Source organism: Anolis sagrei, chromosome 6 (genome assembly GCF_037176765.1).
Source record: "Anolis sagrei isolate rAnoSag1 chromosome 6, rAnoSag1.mat, whole genome shotgun sequence".
In the NCBI taxonomy this organism is placed as follows: domain Eukaryota; kingdom Metazoa; phylum Chordata; class Lepidosauria; order Squamata; family Dactyloidae; genus Anolis; species Anolis sagrei.
The window spans coordinates 81,357,201-81,377,418 of NC_090026.1; the positions used below are offsets into that span (position 1 = coordinate 81,357,201).

The 20,218-nt window shown below is 38.2% G+C and overlaps 1 protein-coding gene across 1 annotated transcript; it reads left to right on the forward strand.

Moving 5' to 3' along the window:
- Window positions 1–766: 766 nt before the first annotated feature.
- TCAIM (T cell activation inhibitor, mitochondrial) lies at window positions 767–19,931 on the forward strand. The gene is made up of 11 exons (XM_060781861.2): window positions 767–893; window positions 3,268–3,325; window positions 4,900–5,035; window positions 5,924–6,077; window positions 6,551–6,797; window positions 9,241–9,363; window positions 10,661–10,758; window positions 11,716–11,807; window positions 14,251–14,483; window positions 15,763–15,894; window positions 17,513–19,931. Exons 2-11 carry the CDS (start codon window positions 3,297–3,299, stop codon window positions 17,754–17,756), a joined length of 1,488 nt encoding a protein of 495 aa, XP_060637844.1. The 5' UTR covers window positions 767–893; window positions 3,268–3,296; the 3' UTR covers window positions 17,757–19,931.
- Window positions 19,932–20,218: the final 287 nt, after the last annotated feature.

The window sequence follows — 20,218 nt, forward strand, 5'->3', positions numbered from 1 at the left end:
ATTTGCATCCCATCCCCTCTCCCTGAAGGAACTCAGGGTGGCTTACAGCAAATAAACGAATACAGTAAATAATATAATCTCTACTTCCTTCTCTACCTCTTTCCTTCCTCCCTTTTTCTTCCCCCTTTCTCTCCTTTCTTCCTTCTCTACCTCTTTCCTTCCTTCATTTTGCTTCCATCCTTTTTCCTTGTCTTTCCTTCCCTCCCTTTCTCTCCTTCTTTCCCCCCTTCCTTCACTCCCTCTTTCCTTCTCTCCTTCCTTCCTTCCTTCCTTCCTTCCTTCTCTACCTCGTTCTTTCCTTCCACCCTCCCGTTTTCTTTTCCTCCCTCTTTCTCTCCTACATACAATAAAAAAAACATACACATTAAAAACCATAAAATTAAAATCATCTAAACATTAAAATCAACCACACATTATTTCCTAGGCTCACATTCTTAAAAAGAGCCCCAGATTTTGCAAGAAATCAGGCCTAGAAAGACGTTTCCTCCCTCGAATATTTGATAGCTTTAGTATACTCAAAGAACTGAAGTTTTGTCTCTTTTGTAGTAAGTCTATACTTTCTTATACATTCCCTTAATTAATTTTGCATGCCGAATCAGCACATGATTAGAATCGGAACTTGGAGATAAATCAGGGAAACGTCGTCCAATTGGCCTGCGTGACAAACCCCATGGAAAGAGCCGCCACAGGCAGGGCACGAGGAAGACTTATCTTGCGCATGCGCAAGCAGTCTAACTCGGCGTGCTCGGCAGGCAGTGACGTCACGCCGCCGGCCCCGCCCACCGCGGTCCTCCTTCGCCGCCTCAGGTGCCGAGAGTGTCAGGGAGAGAGTGAGCCAGCCTGCCCTTCGGAGCCGTTCCTTCCTCAGGGGGAGATGCAAGGAGGCGGGGAAGGTGAGCGGCTTGAGGCGAAGGCAACGGAGGGCTTGGGTGGGAAATGTGGGCGGCTTAAACAAGCGGAGCCTTGGCTGAGGCTGAGGCCAAGTTGGAGAGAGAAGGCCCCTCAGGTGGCGGTTTTCCTCAAGAGCGAAGGAAGGGCCTCCCGCCTCAGGAGCCGCGTCTCGGAGAGGCCTGCTTGGCCTCCTGAGATTCACAACTGTAGGGGCTCCGGAGCAGGCATGGCCAACTTGGGCCCTCCCGCCAGGTTTTTTGACTTCACCTCCCACCATTCCTAACAGCCTCAAATCCTTTCCTTTTCCCTCCTCTCTCCCCTTCGCCTGCTTCAGTGGGGAAGGTGAGATCCTTTGAGTCTTCAGGGATTTGCCTCAGTCCTCTTTCATTCTTTCTCAACTCCATATGGTTGACAAAACTCCAAGGACATCCCAGGGTTCCTCCACTGGCCAAGACACTGTTCACAGCCCCATTTCTTCGCTGGAAGTGAAAAATTTTAACTTCCTCTCAAGTCAGTATGTCTTACAAAGGTTCTCCAAAAACATGTAACTGTAACTTTAATTATTCATAACTCATTACATTTTAGTACATAGAAACAACATGCCAGTCTGCTATCAAAGTACCTTGGGAAATCTGACTTGGCCACGGTAGTCCACGCTCTGGTTACATCCCGTATAGACTACTGCAACGCACTCTATGTGGGGTTGCCTTTGAAGACTGTCTGGAAGCTTTAAATGGTCCAACAGACGGCAGCCAGATTACTAACAGGAGTGGCACTCGAGGAGCATACAACTCTCTGTTGCGCCATCTGCTACTGGGCACAAATCAAAGTGCTGGCTTTCGCTTATAAACCAGTGGTTTTCAACCTTCCTAATGTCACGACCCCTTAATATGCTTCCTCATCTTATGGTGACCCCCAACCATAAAATTAGTTTCATTGCTACTTCATAACTGTCATTTTGCTGCTGTTATGAATAGTAATGTAAATATCTGATATTCAGGATGTATTTTCATTCACTAGGACCACATTTGGCACAAATACCCAATAAGCCCACGTTTGAATACTGGTGGGATTGGAGGAGGGTATTGATTTTGTCCTGTGGGAGTTGTAGTTATAGTTCACCTACCATCAAAGAGCATTCTGAACTCCACCAATGAGGGAAATGAACCAAACCTGGCACACAGTTCTCCCATGACCAACAGAAAATACAGGAAGGGTTTGGTGGGTAGTGCCCTTTGGTTTTGGAATTGTAGTTCACCTACATCCAGAGATCACTGTGTAATGATGGATCTGGACCAAACTCTACACAAATACTCAATATGCCCAAATGTGAACACTGGTGGAGTTTATGGGAAATAGAATCCTGACAGTTGGGAGTTGTAGTTGCTGGGATTTATAGTTCACCTGCAATCACAGAGCATTCTGACCCCCACCAACGATGGAATTGAACCAAACTTGGCACACAGTTCTCCCATGACCAACAGAAAATACGGGAAGGGTTTGGTGGGCAGTGTCCTTTGGTTTTGGAGTTGTAGTTCACCTATATCCAGAGAGCACTGTGGACTCAAACAATGATGGATCTGGACCAAACTCTAAATGAAGACTCAATATGCCCAAATGTGAACACTGGTGGAGTTTGGGGAAAATAGAATCCTGACATTTGGGAGTTGTAGTTGCTGGGATTTATAGTTCACCTGCAATCACAGAACATTCTGAACCCCACCAATGATAGAATTGGCCCAAACCTCCCACACAGAACCCCCATGTGGGTCACAGCAAAGCATGGCAGGGGACGGCTAGTTATTCATAACCCATCACAATTTAGGACATAGAAACAGCATGCAAAATGGTTCTCCCTCTGTGAACCATCTCGGAGGCTAAGATTGTTGGGGGAGGCTGAATGAAGCAGAGAGTGTTTGAGGACCGGGACCTCCGTCGGGATACCAAGGTGTTTGTTTATAAAGCTGTTGTCCTCCCAACCCTGCTATATGCCTGCGAAACGTGGACTGTCTACAGACATCACATGCAACTCCTGGAACAATTCCATCAGCGCTGCCTCCGGAAAATCCTGCAAATCTCTTGGGAAGACAGACGGACAAATGTCAGCGTGCTGGAAGAAGCAAAGACCACCAGAATTGAAGCCATGGTCCTCTGCCATCAACTCCGCTGGACTGGCCACGTTGTCTGGATGCCCGACCACTGTCTCCCAAAGCAGTTGCTCTACTCCGAACTCAAGGACAGAAAATGGAATGTTGGAGGGCAGGGAAAGAGATTCAAAGATGGGCTCAAAGCCAACTTTACAAAATGTTCTTTGGAGGGGAAAGAATACAAAATCAATTGCATTGACACTTTTTCTTTCCTTTATGAATTTTGCAGGTAATTTGGAATAAAGATTAAGTGGTGAAATGTTTTGTCATTGGGAGGCAGTGAAGAGGTAAGGTAACTCTATCCCTATCATTATAAAGTTTAAGGGACAAGTTTTAATTAATACATTGATTAAAAGTGACCTCCATTTGAGATTATAACTCTGGTTTGTTAAAGATTATCAGTTTGTCACTTTTTCAGTTAGAAACCAGCCAGACATGCTTTCATGGAATATTAATTTCCCTCTGTGTTGTTGTGCTACATGTCTAAGCAGGTCTACAAAGAATATCAACATTTGCTTTTCTTCCAATATTTAGCATATTCGAATGTCAGTGGTACATTCAACATATTTCTTGTGGGGGATGAAACTGTATTAACTTGGTTGTTAGGGGCAAAGCCTGGACAGATAGTATTGCCATCTTATTATCAAACTAAAATTACCAATTTGACTGCCTGTATGGTGTATTATAGTTTATCTAAACATGTATTAGAAGATCTCTGCTCTTGTATGAAAAAAAAATTCACAGAACAACCACAACAACGTTGGTAGCTTCAGACCTATTCCTGTATTTTTGCCTAAATATGCTTCAGTGTCCTTTGCACTCTATAAAAAATTATAGAGCAGACTACCCCAGTCTGGTGCCACTCAATCATCCAGCTTTAATAGGTAATCCCTGGGCAATGTGCATATTTTATACACCTATTCCCTTTTTGTTTTTGTATCAACCATAATTTTTGTTTAGAATGTTATTCTCTCACTTTAAAATAACAAAGCACCAAAGAAGTGAGAAACAACTACAAAAATAAAAAATCACCAGCTAATATTCTAAGAGGTAATATTTAAATTGCAAAGAGACATTGCACATACCTCACTGTGATGAAGAAGCAAAGATGTATACAAAAGGAAAATAATATTGTGGAAGTTCCCTTTTCAAATATTTGAAAATGCTCCATCTAAAAGGAGAATTCTTGGGGCAGCCCGTGTATAATTTGGACCTGCTTTATTATGAGTACTGTTGTTGTTCTGGCTGCATCCTTTTCTAAAATAGGGTTGGAACTGGAGGAATAGTCTGCTATTGTGTTAATTGTTTTTAAATACTTTGTTTGATGTTAGCTTTGAATTGTTGCTACTACTTTGTTAACCGCTTTGAGTCACCTAAGGGCTGAGAATAGCGGTATACAAATGAAGTAAATAATAAATAAATAAATAAATAAATAAGAGATCCTTGGCAGCCATCATAAACAAATGCTTATTTAATTCTGTATTTTCTGGTAATGCAGACCTGTGAATTATCCTCCTAACTACCTGTTAATGCATAGTCCAGTCTAATTTTATAACTATTTTCCCCATACATGTTATAAAGTAGGTTTGTGGAAAAGATTGCTGTGTAATGTTTTGTATATTTTAATAGGTTTTAATGGTTTTCACTATTTTAATAGCTTCATGTTGAATTCTGTTTTAGTATTTATATTTTGTAGCTTTTAAATTTTACAGTGTATTGTTTTTAGCATTGTTAGCCACATTGAATCACTTTTAAGAGAAAGAAAGAGGAATATAAATATAAATGTAATAATAGTATTATTTATTTAGGATGAATTTTGTAATCTATTGGATTAGTAATACTTTTACTTACATTTTTAAAGGCTGTGTTTCAAGACATTACCATTGCAGCAGGCTGTCCAGGCGAGAGCTTTATCGGGGGCTGATGCTGTCAATGCTCTGAGACCATTTTATTTTGCAGTGCATCCAGATTTTTTTGGCCAGCATCCCAGAGAAAGGGTAAATATATTTATTCTTCATAGTCTCTGTGAATCACACAATTGAATCAGAGAATTGGGTATTCTCGTGCACGCAGCGAACACTGTTTGGAATCTTCTAAAATCACTAGGCACAAAAGTTTTGGCGATAATCCCACCCACCATCCCGATACTATATATGGCCTGGTTGCCACCGAAACCCCTCAGTTCCTTTAGTTCACATTGCAGCCGATTCAGGAACCTTTGCTTGTCAAGCTAATCTTCGGACTTGTTGGTTGGCCTCTGCTCTTTTTGCATGCTGCTCTTTTTGTGTGACCGGCTGCAGTCTCTTGAGGCTGGTAGCTTATTGCTGTTGCTCCCACTTCTGATTTTCGTTCCCTGAGTTCAGCAAAGGCAGCAAAGTCAAAGTAACTTTTTTTCATAAAAGTAACAAAATCATTGGTATGTCCAGTTAATTTGATTAAAATGCTTCCTTAAATGTTATCATTATTCAGCATGGGTCACAGATAAATGATTACATTTGTTTCCTACATTTTAAATCCAACTTCCAGAAAATTTGAGATTATATATCTCAGTCTCACGTGGCAATCTCAAATTCTTCTTAATCTGCTTAATCTATCCTCCCATTAGTTTTCTGCGGTAAGTTTGAGTAGAGCGATAGTTCCAAGGGTATCCAGGGAACTCCATGGCTCAGTGGGTGTCTAAGAAGTAATATTCCCCTATTCCCACTCTAACTCAGGTTTTCCTGTGTCAAAATGTTGTATATATTTGCATGGCAGGGAGTTGGACTAGGTGGCCTGTGTGGTCTCTTCGAACTATGATTCTATGAAAAGCTGATGATCTGTGTAGTGTTTGCTTTAACATATGTAGTGTTCAGAAGTGAATAACTTGTTTTTTTGTTTTTTTTCAGGAGATCAATGAAAATTCTTTGAAAAGATTAAATGGGTATTTGGAGAATCTCCAGAAACCTGGTTTCAGGTCTTTTAAGCCAATTCAGCTCACTTTTTATGTACGAGAGAGAGAACAAAACCTTTCAAATGTCCAGGAATCATTTAGCAGTACAGGTATTTCTGGTTGTTTTGTGGATCTTACAAAACTAAATGCAGTATGAGCCTTCAATTGTTTGTGAGTCTTAGAATTCATAGTTATAAAAAAATCATGAAATTTTTAGGCATCAAACAATGGGGTCATGTTAACCTATTAAGAGTTATACTTTTCAGGTTTTTTTCTTTTTCATTTTGCCATGCTATAATCTAAAAAAAACTGCATAATACTTAGTTTAATGGATACCAGTCGGCAATTTGTAACAAGTTATGCAATGGCTTATTTTTCAAAAAAGTAACTTTCCAGGTCCTGTTTTTTGGTAGATAGATGCTTACATTTGTTAATTCCAGGACTACTGTTAATTCCACCCGTGATAACACTACCACATTATGATTAACAGAAGCTGAGAAGGAGGAGGATTCTTTGTAAGAAAGAATAGAAGCAATGTGAGTTCTTTTTGCTAAATATTGCTTTTTTGGGTTGTATTTTATAGGGTTTCGAGCAGTCAGTTTCACTCTACGTACCAGAGACCTGCTAAGCACAGTGATAAACATCCTGAATTCCTGCAGCCTATCTACCGAGCACTTACAAAGCTTGAGTGTGAATACTCCGTCTAACCCGGGAACACAAAAACCATTTCCAAGGCCAATTAAATGGGACAAGACCTATTATTCTTTTACTGGATTCAAAGATCCTGAGGAAGAACTGGAGCAGGCCCAGAGGATGGAAACTACTTTAAGGTATTGGACTATGGGGTATAAGGCGGTTTCACTAGACCTATGGTATACTGAGCATCATACTGTCCTCGTTCAGGAAAGGATGGAGGCACTGTGATCTCCTCCAGATATTTTGTGCTATTAATCACTTAATTTAATCGCCTCCATCAACAAACATTTCATGACTAATATGTTATGAAGGTGTTCTTTTCCCTATTCTAATCCTTCCACATTCAGCAGCATCAGGAGAAGAAAGCTACTGGTTTCAAGTTACTTACTCCTCAGTCAGAAAAAAATTAAATAATGGCCCACTGTTTCCATTTAATTGTTTGTAGCAGCTTTTTATTTTTAAATGTATTGTGTTTAACTTGTTTTAATAACTATGTTGAGTTTAATGATATTTTCACATCTAACCTTTGTGAGTATAAATTATGAGCCACTTTCTGACCCAATCCTGAGGAAAAACAGGGTGTCAATAAATTATTATTATTATTGTTCTTAATATTAACAATAGCAGCCACAGCAGCTGCTGCCATCTTATTTCCGGGGTGGGTGGGGTCCACAAAACCAAAGCCATATGGAGGGCGTGACCTGTCCCATGCAATAGATAATTATCCAAGTCACCCCCACACTGCCTTACCCTATGCCCTTTCCCTCAAATAGCCTGAAGACAATGCATCCTGCTGCTGCTATTGCCGATGTTGATTCTTTTACCTTTTGCTGCTATCTTTGCTTTCATCATTGATTCAACTATTGATGGAAGCAATAGAATCTCAGTATCACCTAAATCTGGTTTATCCATTGTAAATATTGAAAGAGACTTAAATGTATTTTAGACTTTACTTTTGGGTTCTTATATAATCCAACCAGAGGAAAAAAAACACTTTTACTTGATCATATCTCACACCATAATCAGTAGAATCAGAGAAGGTGGGAGCTTGTAGCTTAGACCAGACATTCATAAATCATTTCATCCTTCCTGGGAAATATTTTTTCTTGAAGCCTTTTTGAACTCACATAAGCTCACTTCTGTCCTCTTGATTTTCCAATACCCTGGCCCTATACTACACTGTTTTCTGCTATCCCATACCTGGTCCTTCTATAGCCTGATCATGCCAACCTTAGTAATTCAGCTATTGGTTTTTTGTTTTGTATTGTCTGAGTGAGTTTTAAGGCTGCTGTTTTTATACTCCTATGTTTTAATTGTGTTTTATCTGACTGTTATGTTTTGCTATGTTTTATTTTAATCATATTTTTGTTTTAATTCAATTTTTTTTTGCTTTGATGTTTTTTTGCTTTGATGTTATGTGGACATTTTGTCCCATGTGTAAGCCACCCCAAGTGCCTTCAGGAGATGGAGGCAGGGTATAAAAATGAAGTTGTTAATGTTGTTGTTATTATTATTATCTTGTCCCAAAGCTTAAAACAAGAGAAAATAGTATGGTATATAAAAGCAGCTCTAAAGAGGAATCAACCTACTTCCACATAGTACCTGTCATTTTTGAAAAATTTTAAAATGTGGTTATTTGGTCTTTCATCCACTTGACATCTTTATTCCTCTGAATTTATACATATTCCAGTTCCAGAAGTATTCTAAAGAAATTAATCACAACAACAACAGCAACAATTTTATTTATTACCCGCCTCTCCTCATGGCTCGGGATCAAAACACAAATCAAAACACATCAACAGAAAACATACAATAAAATACATACATTCAAACATATGGTACAAAAATTAAAATACAATATAATAGAATGCCAAAAGAGATAGGTCTTTATTAGGATGGTGGGCAGCTGGAGTCCAGTGCCTGAACTATGGAATGCCTCCCAGGTTTTCACATTTCTGCTTCCACCTGTTCAAGTAATGCAGGTAGCATTTTAGCTCTGATAATTCACTAATGTGTGAAGTACCTCAGTGTATGAAACCTTCTATTGTATGAAGATTTTTATTTAGAATAATCCTGGTACTTGAATTACCACTCTCACTCTCTTCCAAAATAGAACGAGCCAAGCATGTTCAATAATACCTGGGAATTCTTGAACTATGGTAGCCTCCATTATTCAGGAGAAGAGAGAATTGAAGAGAACTGATGGAGTCCCAGTGTCAGCAGAGCACTGAAAAGATGGAATAGGAGGAACCTAAAAGAGTTGAAGATTCCAATGCAAACAGTATGCTTAGTTTAAACATAACGTTGGCTGACTTACATAGGAAGTGTAATTGAGTATCCTAAAAGATAACATGGCTAGCTAGCTGAAACAAAAGCCTGCAGCATTTTGTCATAGGTTTCATTTTTACTAAATATTTTTGCAGTCCCAGAAGGAACCAAATTGTTTTTGGCTCACACACCATATTTAACATATTAGAATACTTTTGTGGCAACCTTTAAACAATTCCATCTTGTTGTTCAATTATACTGCTAGTTTTAAAATGTCTCAGCGATCATTGTTGTCTTTTATGTTTCCAGTTCCTGGTTAGATAATAATGAAAAGAGTGCAGAAAAGAAGCTGAAGGATAGCTTACCACGCAGGGAAGAACTAGACCGCTTGAAAGATGAACTCTGTTGTCAGCTACAGCTCTCTGATATTAGGTAAGAAATTAATTGGGTGAAAAGCATTTTTAAAATGTAAGACTCAAGGTGAACAGAGCAGTACTTCTGGAACTAGCAGGAGTTAAGCAAATAATGTATGTTCCATTTTTGCTGTCATTGAAAATAACAAAATTTTCTTTCAGTGGATTTGCATTATTTAATGAGAGCCTCTCAAGTGCCTTATTCAAAAATTCTTGTGTATGTGTTTTAGTGGCTCCATTGTGGCATTTTCCTCACTCTATAATGTTTATAGCACTAGAAGAATAAGAATACATATCCTAGCCAGCTGCTCCAAATAACTGAGGTCTAGAAGATATATCAGTTTGTTTCTTAATATAAAAATAAAGCTTAATTTGATTCAATAATATGTATGCAAAAGAATGCAAAAAAATATATATACAAAAACATCAGGTATAGAAGACATTTTTTTAAATAAAATAAAAACAGCACAGGACCATGAAAAAAGAGAAGATAAAAACATCATTAAGCAGATAAAAACAGACCCCTGGAAATCTCCTAAAACAATAATCACCCTTTGGTATTATTTTATTTTTCTACAAATTTCCTCTACATGCACAGTTGTAAAGGAGATAGGGTTAATCCCAAAAGAACTAATTTAGTATAATTCTACTAGTTTCCAAATAAAAATACTCCAAAAATAAAAAAGTTAAAACAACCAATTACAAACTGAAAAGCAAGACAATTCTAACATTTGACTCAGAAAAGCAATTTAAAGGAGCATAACAAATATACCAATTGTGAGTCCACTTGAAAACATTTAAATCACTAAAATGGTGTAAGCACAGTACAGATTTTAGAAGCAGAGCCCGTTGTGAAGATTACTAAACCTGAAGTTAAACACGTTCAGTGGTTTTCTGAATGAAATAGCAAAGTTGTAGACACTGGAATATTGCTATATTTTTTCATATTTTTCAGTACATTGAAAGAAACCCTTTCTTGCTTAAAGAAGAATTGGCCAGTATAGTGCAATAGTGGGCAAATGTGGCCAGCATGTGACTCTCTGTTGGAAAGAAAAAAAGCAATTTGTTTCCTTTAGGTTAGGCTCATCCCTCACCACTGCCCATGAAAAAAAGCAGTGGGATGTTTCTTCTCTCTTGCAGTATTCCAGCTATTTGGGGTTGGGGAGAAAGCATTTGGCCTAGGGCAGGATTTTTTAAAAAAAGGTTTAACTCTGTCCTTTGCTCTGTGTAGTAATTATGGTGCTAGACAAGGAAATGTAAAGTTACCTAATGAACTCAAATTCTGTACATTTTGCCCTGTTCCCTGTTATTTGTAGATGGCAGAGGAGTTGGGGCATTGCTCATCGGTGTAGTCAACTACACAGTTTAAGTCGGTTAGTTCAACAGAGCCCAGAAGCACCAAGGAATGCAAAAGGTACCATATATACTCATGTATAAGTCAATCTCATGTATAAGTCGAGGGCAAGTTTTAGGATGAAAATAATGGATTTTGATACGACTCATGGATTAGTCAAGGGTAATTCTATGGAGAGACTAATGCACCAGTATCGCTTTGGGTGGTCAGTGTTTCCATATTCTCCCCCAGACATTCAAAAAGGGCATGTGGCATCAGGGTAGAGATAATCAAGAGATTTGTGCTATTTTTAGATTTTCCTGGAACTTTTGCCACTCAGAAAAGGAGAATGTTCCTTTTCTATGAGTTAACGTACAAAACTCACATCCACCCAATTTTTCAGTGGTTGATTTTTTTTACTAAAATTTCTAGACTTATACATGAGTATATAGGGTACATATTTATTATTTTGTTTGAATTTCATTTAATAACAGTAAGTTGTGCTGCTCTTCACAGAAATTGATACAAAAATACAGAGCTTTTGAACACAGCAACTTTGGATTGCACTGGCCAAAGTCCTTGAGCCAGTATTGCTAATTCTGAGAGCTACAGCCAAAAAGTGTGTTTTTCAAGTTCTGCATGAGACTTAATGAGTGGAGCTTAGTTATAATGGTGTAAAGTTCCAGCTTTCTTTGCAGGGCACAAATAGAGATTTAATATCCGAACTTTAAAAGCCTAAATACAGTACAAATCCAACAAGCCTTTGGCAAAATTCTCTTCTTCCTATTCTGATGCTTCTGATGGCTGATAGCACCTGCTCGACATAATTTTGATGAGGATAGATTCATATTCATATATAGATATAGATGTAGTATAAGCAGGATGTTGACATTGAGAGCCTGAATCACCAGCAGAGGGTGCACAATCGATATCTGGACTTCCCTAGACTAACTCATTTTATTATGAAATGTCCTTGCTCCAGAATAACAACCATCCTGTTGTTTGTAGTGACTGAAACACATTTTTCCTTTCCAATAGGACGCACAGTAATTTTTACAGATCGCTCTGGTATGAGTGCAACTGGCCATGTTATGCTGGGAACTATGGATGTTCACCATCACTGGACCAAAGTAAGAACTGGTAACGGAATTGGATTTTTCTTGTAATATCTAGCGTATTTTTGGGGAGTGTGCTAAATGTAATCCCTACAAGATGCTTGAACTTGTCTCCAAACTGGAAACCTAGTTCCTTAAGTACTGCTCTGCAATGTCAGTCTGGTATTAGCAAGTAGATTCGTAGTACCACCCTGTACCTAAATTTCTAAACCTCTCATTCCAGATCAAGTTAGGCTAGATTTTGGTTATATATGTAAATGTAGTTGTTATTATTATTAATTACACTAAAATTCTGATATCCCTGTATTACATTGAGCCTCTCATCTCATTCCTTCTTCCTATATTGATATGTTAGTGTCACTTTAACCAGTATTGTGATTGATTAAGGCTCCAGTTTTTAGTATGTTACTAGTTTCAGCCCATGGTTAAAGTTAAAGGTCTGGTTAAATTTTGATTCCAGTGTATTTTTAACAGTGGTGAAGACTGCAATGCACTGAGAAATATTGTCACATAGTGGGCTCATGATCACATGTCCATTGTTAATGAGGTATATGCATCAGACATTTAGTTAATTACAGGTATGACCTCGTTTTCAAATTCATATCATTTATACTTTATGCATAATCACTACATTAAAGATAAAATAACACGCACAGTGTACAGTGCTGTTTATGGTGTTGCCTATCTATACCTGTAAAGTTTAAATGTTAAGACTACATTATATGTAGGAATTAATACCATATTAATAATTTGTATATTTTTAAATATTTTATATATCTGATTTATACAAACTTCTCTTTCAAAATGGGATTCAAACCTGTTTAAAATATAAGTAGAACAAACAGCTTAAGGAGTATGTGGCATAAAATTTACAAAATATTAAACAACCAATCCAATTAAAATATTAGCCTTGTTCATTCATTAGAGCTTTTGTAGTACATCTACAGTTAATGAAGCAAATGTGTTCCTGAGTTTTACTTCTTCAGTATAAACTTTAATAAAGTTTATACTTCTTCAGTATAAACTTTAATGGAGACAGTAGAGACAGATTCTCAGAAAGGAGGAGTAGTTTAACATGTTTCAGCAAATTCATTATTCAAAACTAGCAGTGTGCGCAAGTGAAATGAAATAAACAAGTCAAGTAAGCTTTGTTGAGTAAACAGATACATTTTTGAATCTACTAAAAACCACTTTAAATCTTCCAAAATGCATCCTAAGATAAATTCATTTTTTGTTTCACCAGCCCCCACTTTTTATATGGTTTACATTTTGGTGACAGTGCTTTTAGAGTTATTCATCCACATTCATTTGTGTTAGAAACAGAGAACCCCTGTGAAAGTAAAGAAACCACAAATTAAAAAGATGTTTGTTTGTTTGTTTGTTTTTTACCTGAGCAAACAGCTCTCTAGGAATCTCTAGCCTTCCATACATCTTCATGGTCAATATCTAAATGCTGGACTACAACTCCTGTAGTCATTAGACCTCATAACTAGAGCTGATGAGAGTTGTGATACAGTCATATTTGGAAGGCTGCTGTTTATTCTGTTTAGTCAGGATAGTAGGAACTGAATTTTGATACAAGGCTTGTGGATATGATGACTGATTTCAGAATGACCTTTAAGCATCCCACAACCTCAGAACCATAAGTGCCGTTGGGTTGCAATTTCTATTATCCCCAGTCTGTATGACAGATAATCAAAAGCGATGAGAGTTGTTATTCAATACCATCTGGGTAAAAACCAAAGAGCATTGACCACTATGTAAAAAAAATGCCATCTATAAATTCAATGGTCCTTTGAAGGCAACCATAAAGCTGATGGTGGCCTTCAATGAAAATGGGTTTAACACCTCTGTTCTAAGGCAACTCTGTAATCAGCTTCTAGTGGATGTTAACCATAAGCCACACTGGAGGACCTAGAGTTCCCTAGAGATAACATATTAATCAAACCTGTAAAAGTGAAACCCGCAAATGCTTTTTTCAATATGTCAGTCTAGTTCAGGAGGAAAGCATATCTGCCTTCCCCTTTTCTCTGTTTTACTCATTACACATGCTCAGTAAGCTATTTTGGAGGCAGCTGTTTACCTTCCCTGTCATATATAAGCTCACAACTACATTGGGATCAGCAAGAGTAGAAACCCATTCTTGGCCAACTTTGGCTTTATTCTGTGCTGCTGCTGCTGAAAGTCAATATTTCTTCAGCCCTCTTTCAACATCCTGGAGAAAGGTGGGGCAGAAATGTCGTAAATAAATGAATAATAAATAAATAATTGTATCTCGTATGAATCTATTCCCTTTAGATGTTAGTATGTAGCCACACTTTTCCTTTTGATGACTTTTTTTCTAGTTCACAAATCTCACAATTAACAAAGGCCCCATCACTATTATAACAAAATAATAAAACAAGCCCCACTCTTTGTTAAAGTTGAATTTTAAAGGATTTGTTTTTGTTTTTTGCAGATTTTTGAAAGGCTGCCAAGTTACTCGGCACTTCAAAAAAAAGTGCTGCTTCTGGAGGACCGTATAAGCCATCTTTTAGGCGGCGTACAAATAACATACGTTGAAGAACTGCAGCCGACGCTGACACTGGAAGAGTATTACTCCATTCTTGATAGTTTTTATAACCGAATGCGTAACAGCAGGCTTCCATTTCACCCTCACAGTTTGCGTGGATTGCAAATTATTTTAGAAAGGTGTGTTACCAAAAACACTTTATTTCTTGGACGGTTCGTTTTTTGAAGCATTATTTTGGCCAAGAACTGGGGGCATTGTTTTGATGCCGCAAAAGGTATTTCAATTGTCTTTTTCTAGTCATAGCCCCTACAAATACACTCAGTTCAAGATGGTTGCCCTCCAGAGTGTCGCCCCTTAAGCTGTGAGGAGCTGCTGGTAGAAGGATCTGTCATTTAACACATATGCTTATGCATGAAGAAATTTTCCACTCACATAATGTGGGAGAGGATGCGATCCTTGCCATAGTATTCTTACGTGGTTTGTTGAATACTTCCAATTCTTTTTGAAACACAGGTTAGACCAGTGGTTCTCAGCCTGTGGGTCCCCAGGTGTTTTGGCCTACAACTCCCAGAAATCCCAGCTACTAAGTACAGTATTGGAAAACATTTGTTTAACAAATATTTACAGCATGAGCAAAGGAGAAATTAAGAAATTAGATTTCCTTGGCTACAATTGGAGCACTGAGAAATGCATGCTCTGCAAAACTAATGAATCACGGTCATTGTTTCTTGTGTGTAAATAGGCAGTTGTCCTCCTTACCTCTTAATACAGTAATGGCTAGAAAGTCAAGGAAGTAGATGGGGAAGTTGTCAATTACAATTAAGGTGCAGGTTTCTCATGCTTACTGTGTAATTTGTTCACTCGTTCTATAGTATTTCTTGTCAGGACGAGATATACTCAGCAGTTTTAAACTGACCTTTGGAACAGACACACGGCTTCCTGCTCCAGTGCTTAGCAATAAAAGACTGTAATTTTTCTTCTTCTGGACAAAATGAGTTTTAGAACAAGCAGCAAGAATACCATGTTTTGTTTTTCTATCTGTTCTGGTGGTTCCACGATATTGAGATAAACCTCTTTCACTCTGGCATGCACAGGACAAAAAGGTTTAGTTAGCAAACACAAAAAGTGCCTGGTGGTTATGCCAAGTCAAAATGAGCAGATTACTTTAAATGTATGCATTCAGTTTGATGTAATGCTTGTAGCTCATTAAGGAACTGTTCACTGTGCGCTTGTGGGGTGCAAGTCCATCATTTTGATATCTGCTTGAAACTTGTGCTACATTTTTACATCTTTCTAAGATCTATTCTTCCCCAGCAAATGATCTTTAGGGGCATCCCACACTTGTTTCCCCTTCAGGCTAAAATGCCTAATTGAGGATCACTACACTAAGCAAAATCATTTCAGAAAAGAAGTACAGGTTGATCAGTTCATTCTATCTTTAATTCACTTTTATTGCAGTGACAGGTACGCACCGAGTCTGCACGAATTAGGCCATTTCATCATCCCGACAGCCTGCGATTTCAGTGCCCTTCAGTGGTTTATCATCACCAATGCACAACAAGCAAGAGAGAAGATGAAAAAAAAGGAAGAGTAAGTAAAATATGTTGCAGGTTTCCAAGAAGGCAGCTGTGGAAAGAACTACTCTGCTTAGTATGAATAAAAAGTGAACATCAGCTAAAAGATTAGAAAGAGTAAGGTGTCACAGCGTGTTTTAATTCAGTGAAGCATGGGTCATGTAATCCAGCCCTTGCATTGCAGGAAAAGCACAATAAAGCACCCCTGACAGATGGCCATTTAGCATCTATTTAAAAGTCTCCATATAAAGAGTCCCAATCACACTCTGAGGCAGCGAGTTCCACTGTTGAACAGCTTTTACGATCTGGAAGAGCATCTCACCTATTTTATATATTCCAAGCCAAGCTTGGGCACAGTCCAAAAGCCAACTTCCCTACCCTGGAATCTGCTTTAGGCAGATTCATACACATACACAGCCAAACTAGAAAAGGCCTGTAATCCAGCTTTTAGAAGAGGGAAAAAACAAACAAAACCCAAAACAAAACATTTATATTCACCGAAATATGACAGACACCCTTAAAATAAAAAGTAATAAATACAATAAAATATGATCCAGTTCATTTTAAAATGTCAAAGTAATCAAATTAATGTGTGTTTCTGCATTTTAAATTGGAGGTAGGGAATGTATGTATGTATGTGTGTTCAAGTTGTCTATGGATTTGTAGCAGTCCCGTGAATTTTCATGGCATTTTCAAGGCAAGGAATACTCAGAGATAGTCTGCCATTGCCTTGCTCTGAAGTGTAACCTAAAACACCTAATATTATTCCCCCCCCCCTCCCTCCATGCAAGTACTAAATAAACCTGAACCTGCTTATTTTGCAAAATCAGAAAGGATTTGGCATCTTCAGAATATTTGAGCACTCGCTATATATTAGAGAGGGCTTAAAGGGGGATTGGACTGGATGACCCATGAGGTCTCTTCCAACTCTATGATGCAATGATTATAATCTAGGTATTTTAAAGGGTCTCATAGTTTTTCCTAAGTTACTTTGTGTTGATAGAGGATAATAAATACTCTTTGTTTCCCTACAAACATAAGAAATAAAATCTATCGTATTTCATAGAAGGAGTCGGGGAATCTGTGTTTTTGCTGGCTTGTTTTTTATTATTATTATTATTATTATTATTATTATTATTATTATTATTATTATTTCTCCAATCAAGAAAGGGCACCTAGTGGCAGCAAAAATGGACTAGGACCACATGTCATTTTCTATAACCAAAGTTGTGCACATACACATGCACAATCTGACCTGAATGAAACACAAGAGAAAGTTGGAGAGTTAGTTTCCCTTGGTATCAGTGTTTGCCATTTGTTCGCATGTGATTATACTTTCCTCTGTCTCAAGTTGCATATGATTAGAGAATTGGATGGAGAATGGCCTAAAGAGTATGGGTAGGAGATGAGATTGATCTGAAAGGGGGGAAACCTGCTACAAACGATTTGACTACTTCTGTTCCTCCACCCAATATTCAAGTGGATAGACAGCCTTTCACCTGTTTAACAGATTATTTTCAACTCAGTGTGGAAAGCAGCTAGCAAATAATTTTGTAGCAGAAAGGAGGGGGTTTTCTTGAAAATTTAAAACCCCATGTGATGTCCATGTGGGATGGGGGTGTTTACTCTTTCAGGTTAATGAAGCTAGAAAAGCAGCTGGTAGAGGCTGCTGTGGATAAATTCTGCCTCCAACGACTATATAAGGAGCCCAGTGTTTCCAGTGTGCAGATGATCCATTCCTGCAACAGACTGCTGGAAGAGGAGTTACTGCCATACCTGCGAGGCATGCACCTCTGCATATCCCACTTCTATTCAGTGCTGCAAGATGGAGACCTCTGTATCCCTTGGAACTGGAAGAGTGGGCGGCACACCCAGTGAACAGATAAGTTGTTTGTTTTGTGTAAGAGAAAATGGAACTTTCCTTGGAACTTGATTAAATTCCCAAGATGCTAATTTCCATGTCAGTATTACAAGTAAACAAGATATCGTCATGGTTTTAAGTGGCTGTTGATAAAGCTACAAACAAGTGTCTTTTAAAGATGCACAGTCTCAGCAAAAGGCTAAATGGTTTCTGTATGTATCTGCATCAGGATATATAAGTGAAAGGTCCTGTTAGAGAACAAGTTATCCAAAACATGAGCACAGAATACGTATATTTTATATATTTTTAAAATAATGAATTAGATATAGACTTGTAAACTACCTAAACAGGGTGAATTGTAATATATAAGGAATTGTGCTTGAAGAAGCATTCTTCAAATTGAAGCTAATCTATGGCACAGAGAATGTTGCAATGTAAAAGCAAGAGAGTGAATATCTCTAAAGCTATATTTTGTGTGACAAATGTTTTATTTACAGATTTGTACATAAAATGGATTCTAATGAAAGACAATATTTATTTTGCAAAATTGCTGTACAGCTCACTTGAGTAAATTTTATAAATGTTTATTGAAAACTGTTAACCACTAGACCTTGCACTTTCTACATTTTTTTTTCAGATAGACAAAAAATAGACTAAATTATATATTCTTCATACAGTTTGTGAGTGTTCCTTTTTTTAAACTAAGGAGCTGATGTGCAATGCTTTTGCAGGTATCTTGCTAGATGCACTCAAGCCTACACAGTATGACAAGGAGAGCTAGGGAAATGTTTCCTATGCTCCATATCTCAAGTCCTTTAGGGAAGAACGGCCCTGCTCTTTGCTTACAAACACCCCACATACATAGGTCCCTAGGGGATGGCGAGCCAAAAAATTGATCCAAAACTAACTCGTGGCCTAGCTTTAGGTGCACCCCTCTTTACTTTAACTAACGTTTAGATTATGTCCACATGGAAATGTGTGTTATTGGACGGAATGGGAAAGTCTTATATATGTAGCTTCCCGTCTTCTTATGGAGATTAGTCTTACTGTCAGCTGTACATATACAATTTTTTGCAGGTATCTTGCTAGATGCATTCAAGCCTTCACAGTATGACAAGGAGATCTAGGGAGGAACCAAACTGGACTGAAGTTACCATTTTATGTGACATGGTTTGAATTCTTAAAATGAACATCTTGTGTTTATATTCTCATCACCTACAGCAGTGGTTCTCAACCTGTGGATTTCCAGGTGCTTTGGCCTACAACTCCCAGAAATCCCAGCCAGTTTACCAGCTGTTAGGATTTCTGTGAGTTTAAGGCCAAAACATCTAGGGGCCCACAGGTTGAGAACAACTGATCTACAGGAAGACAGCTGACTTAAGGATGTGTGGCCTGTGGCTCTGTAGATGTTCACATTCCCATGATACTTTAAAGTAAAGCCAGAGATCAAGTCTGATGTGAGTTATAAACCTGAAACTCTCGGAGGATGACGGTTAGCCACCTTAAATGAGATGCACAGAAATGTTCCACATGATCACACCAGGGCTTTAAACCAGGCAACCCTGCATTTCTGCCACCTGCATAATTCTGGGAAATGTAGTTTAGGGCAGGGCCTCTCTTCCCAAACTACATTTCCCAGAATTCTGCAGGCAGCAGAAATGTGGGGCTGCCAGCTTTAAAGCTCTAGTGTAAGAACATTGGTTATCGCTTATGATTTCACTAGCATGGGGTGTGAACTGAAAACTTGTTTGATAAGAAATTATGACAAGCTTGTTTTCCTCCATGAATCTGTATTCCTAATCAAAAGGTCTGAAGCGGAGATGTATTAGTGTACTTTATTTCATGTACAAACACAATCAGGCTATATTGCCTTGAATGTCAGCAAGATATGTAGCTGTTACCTTGTTGAAATGTATGTGTATTTTGTGTTTCAAATATATGACTAGCTTGGTGAAATTTCTGATACTGGAAAGGAATAAATTGTTGTACTACAAATGATAGAGCACCTTTGAATCCAGTGGAAACTGAAAGCACAGAGATTCCTTCAGACAAATCCCTAAACGTGGAGGTACCTATTTTGTTGCTGGATATCAATAATCTGAAAATTCAGTTGTCCTATGTCAGTATTTTGACGTACTTCTGATGAGATGTCATTGCTGTTTTTAAGAAATAAAGTCGTGTTTTCAACATGGTGCGGCTGCTTAATATTATAATTTTGGTGAAGATGAATCATGAAAAGCCATATAGTGTAACCCACTAAACAGTGGCTGGGGACCAAGGATCAAATTCAATAGGTTGCTGTTTTTCGGGCTGTATGGCCGCATTCCACACAACCTCTGAGGGTGCCTGCCATAGATGCAGGTGAAACATTAGGAGAGAATGCTTCTGGAACACGGCCATACAGCTCAAAAAACTTACAGCGACCTAGTGATTCTGGCCATGAAAGCCTTCAACAATAGATCAAATTCAGTTTCAGCTC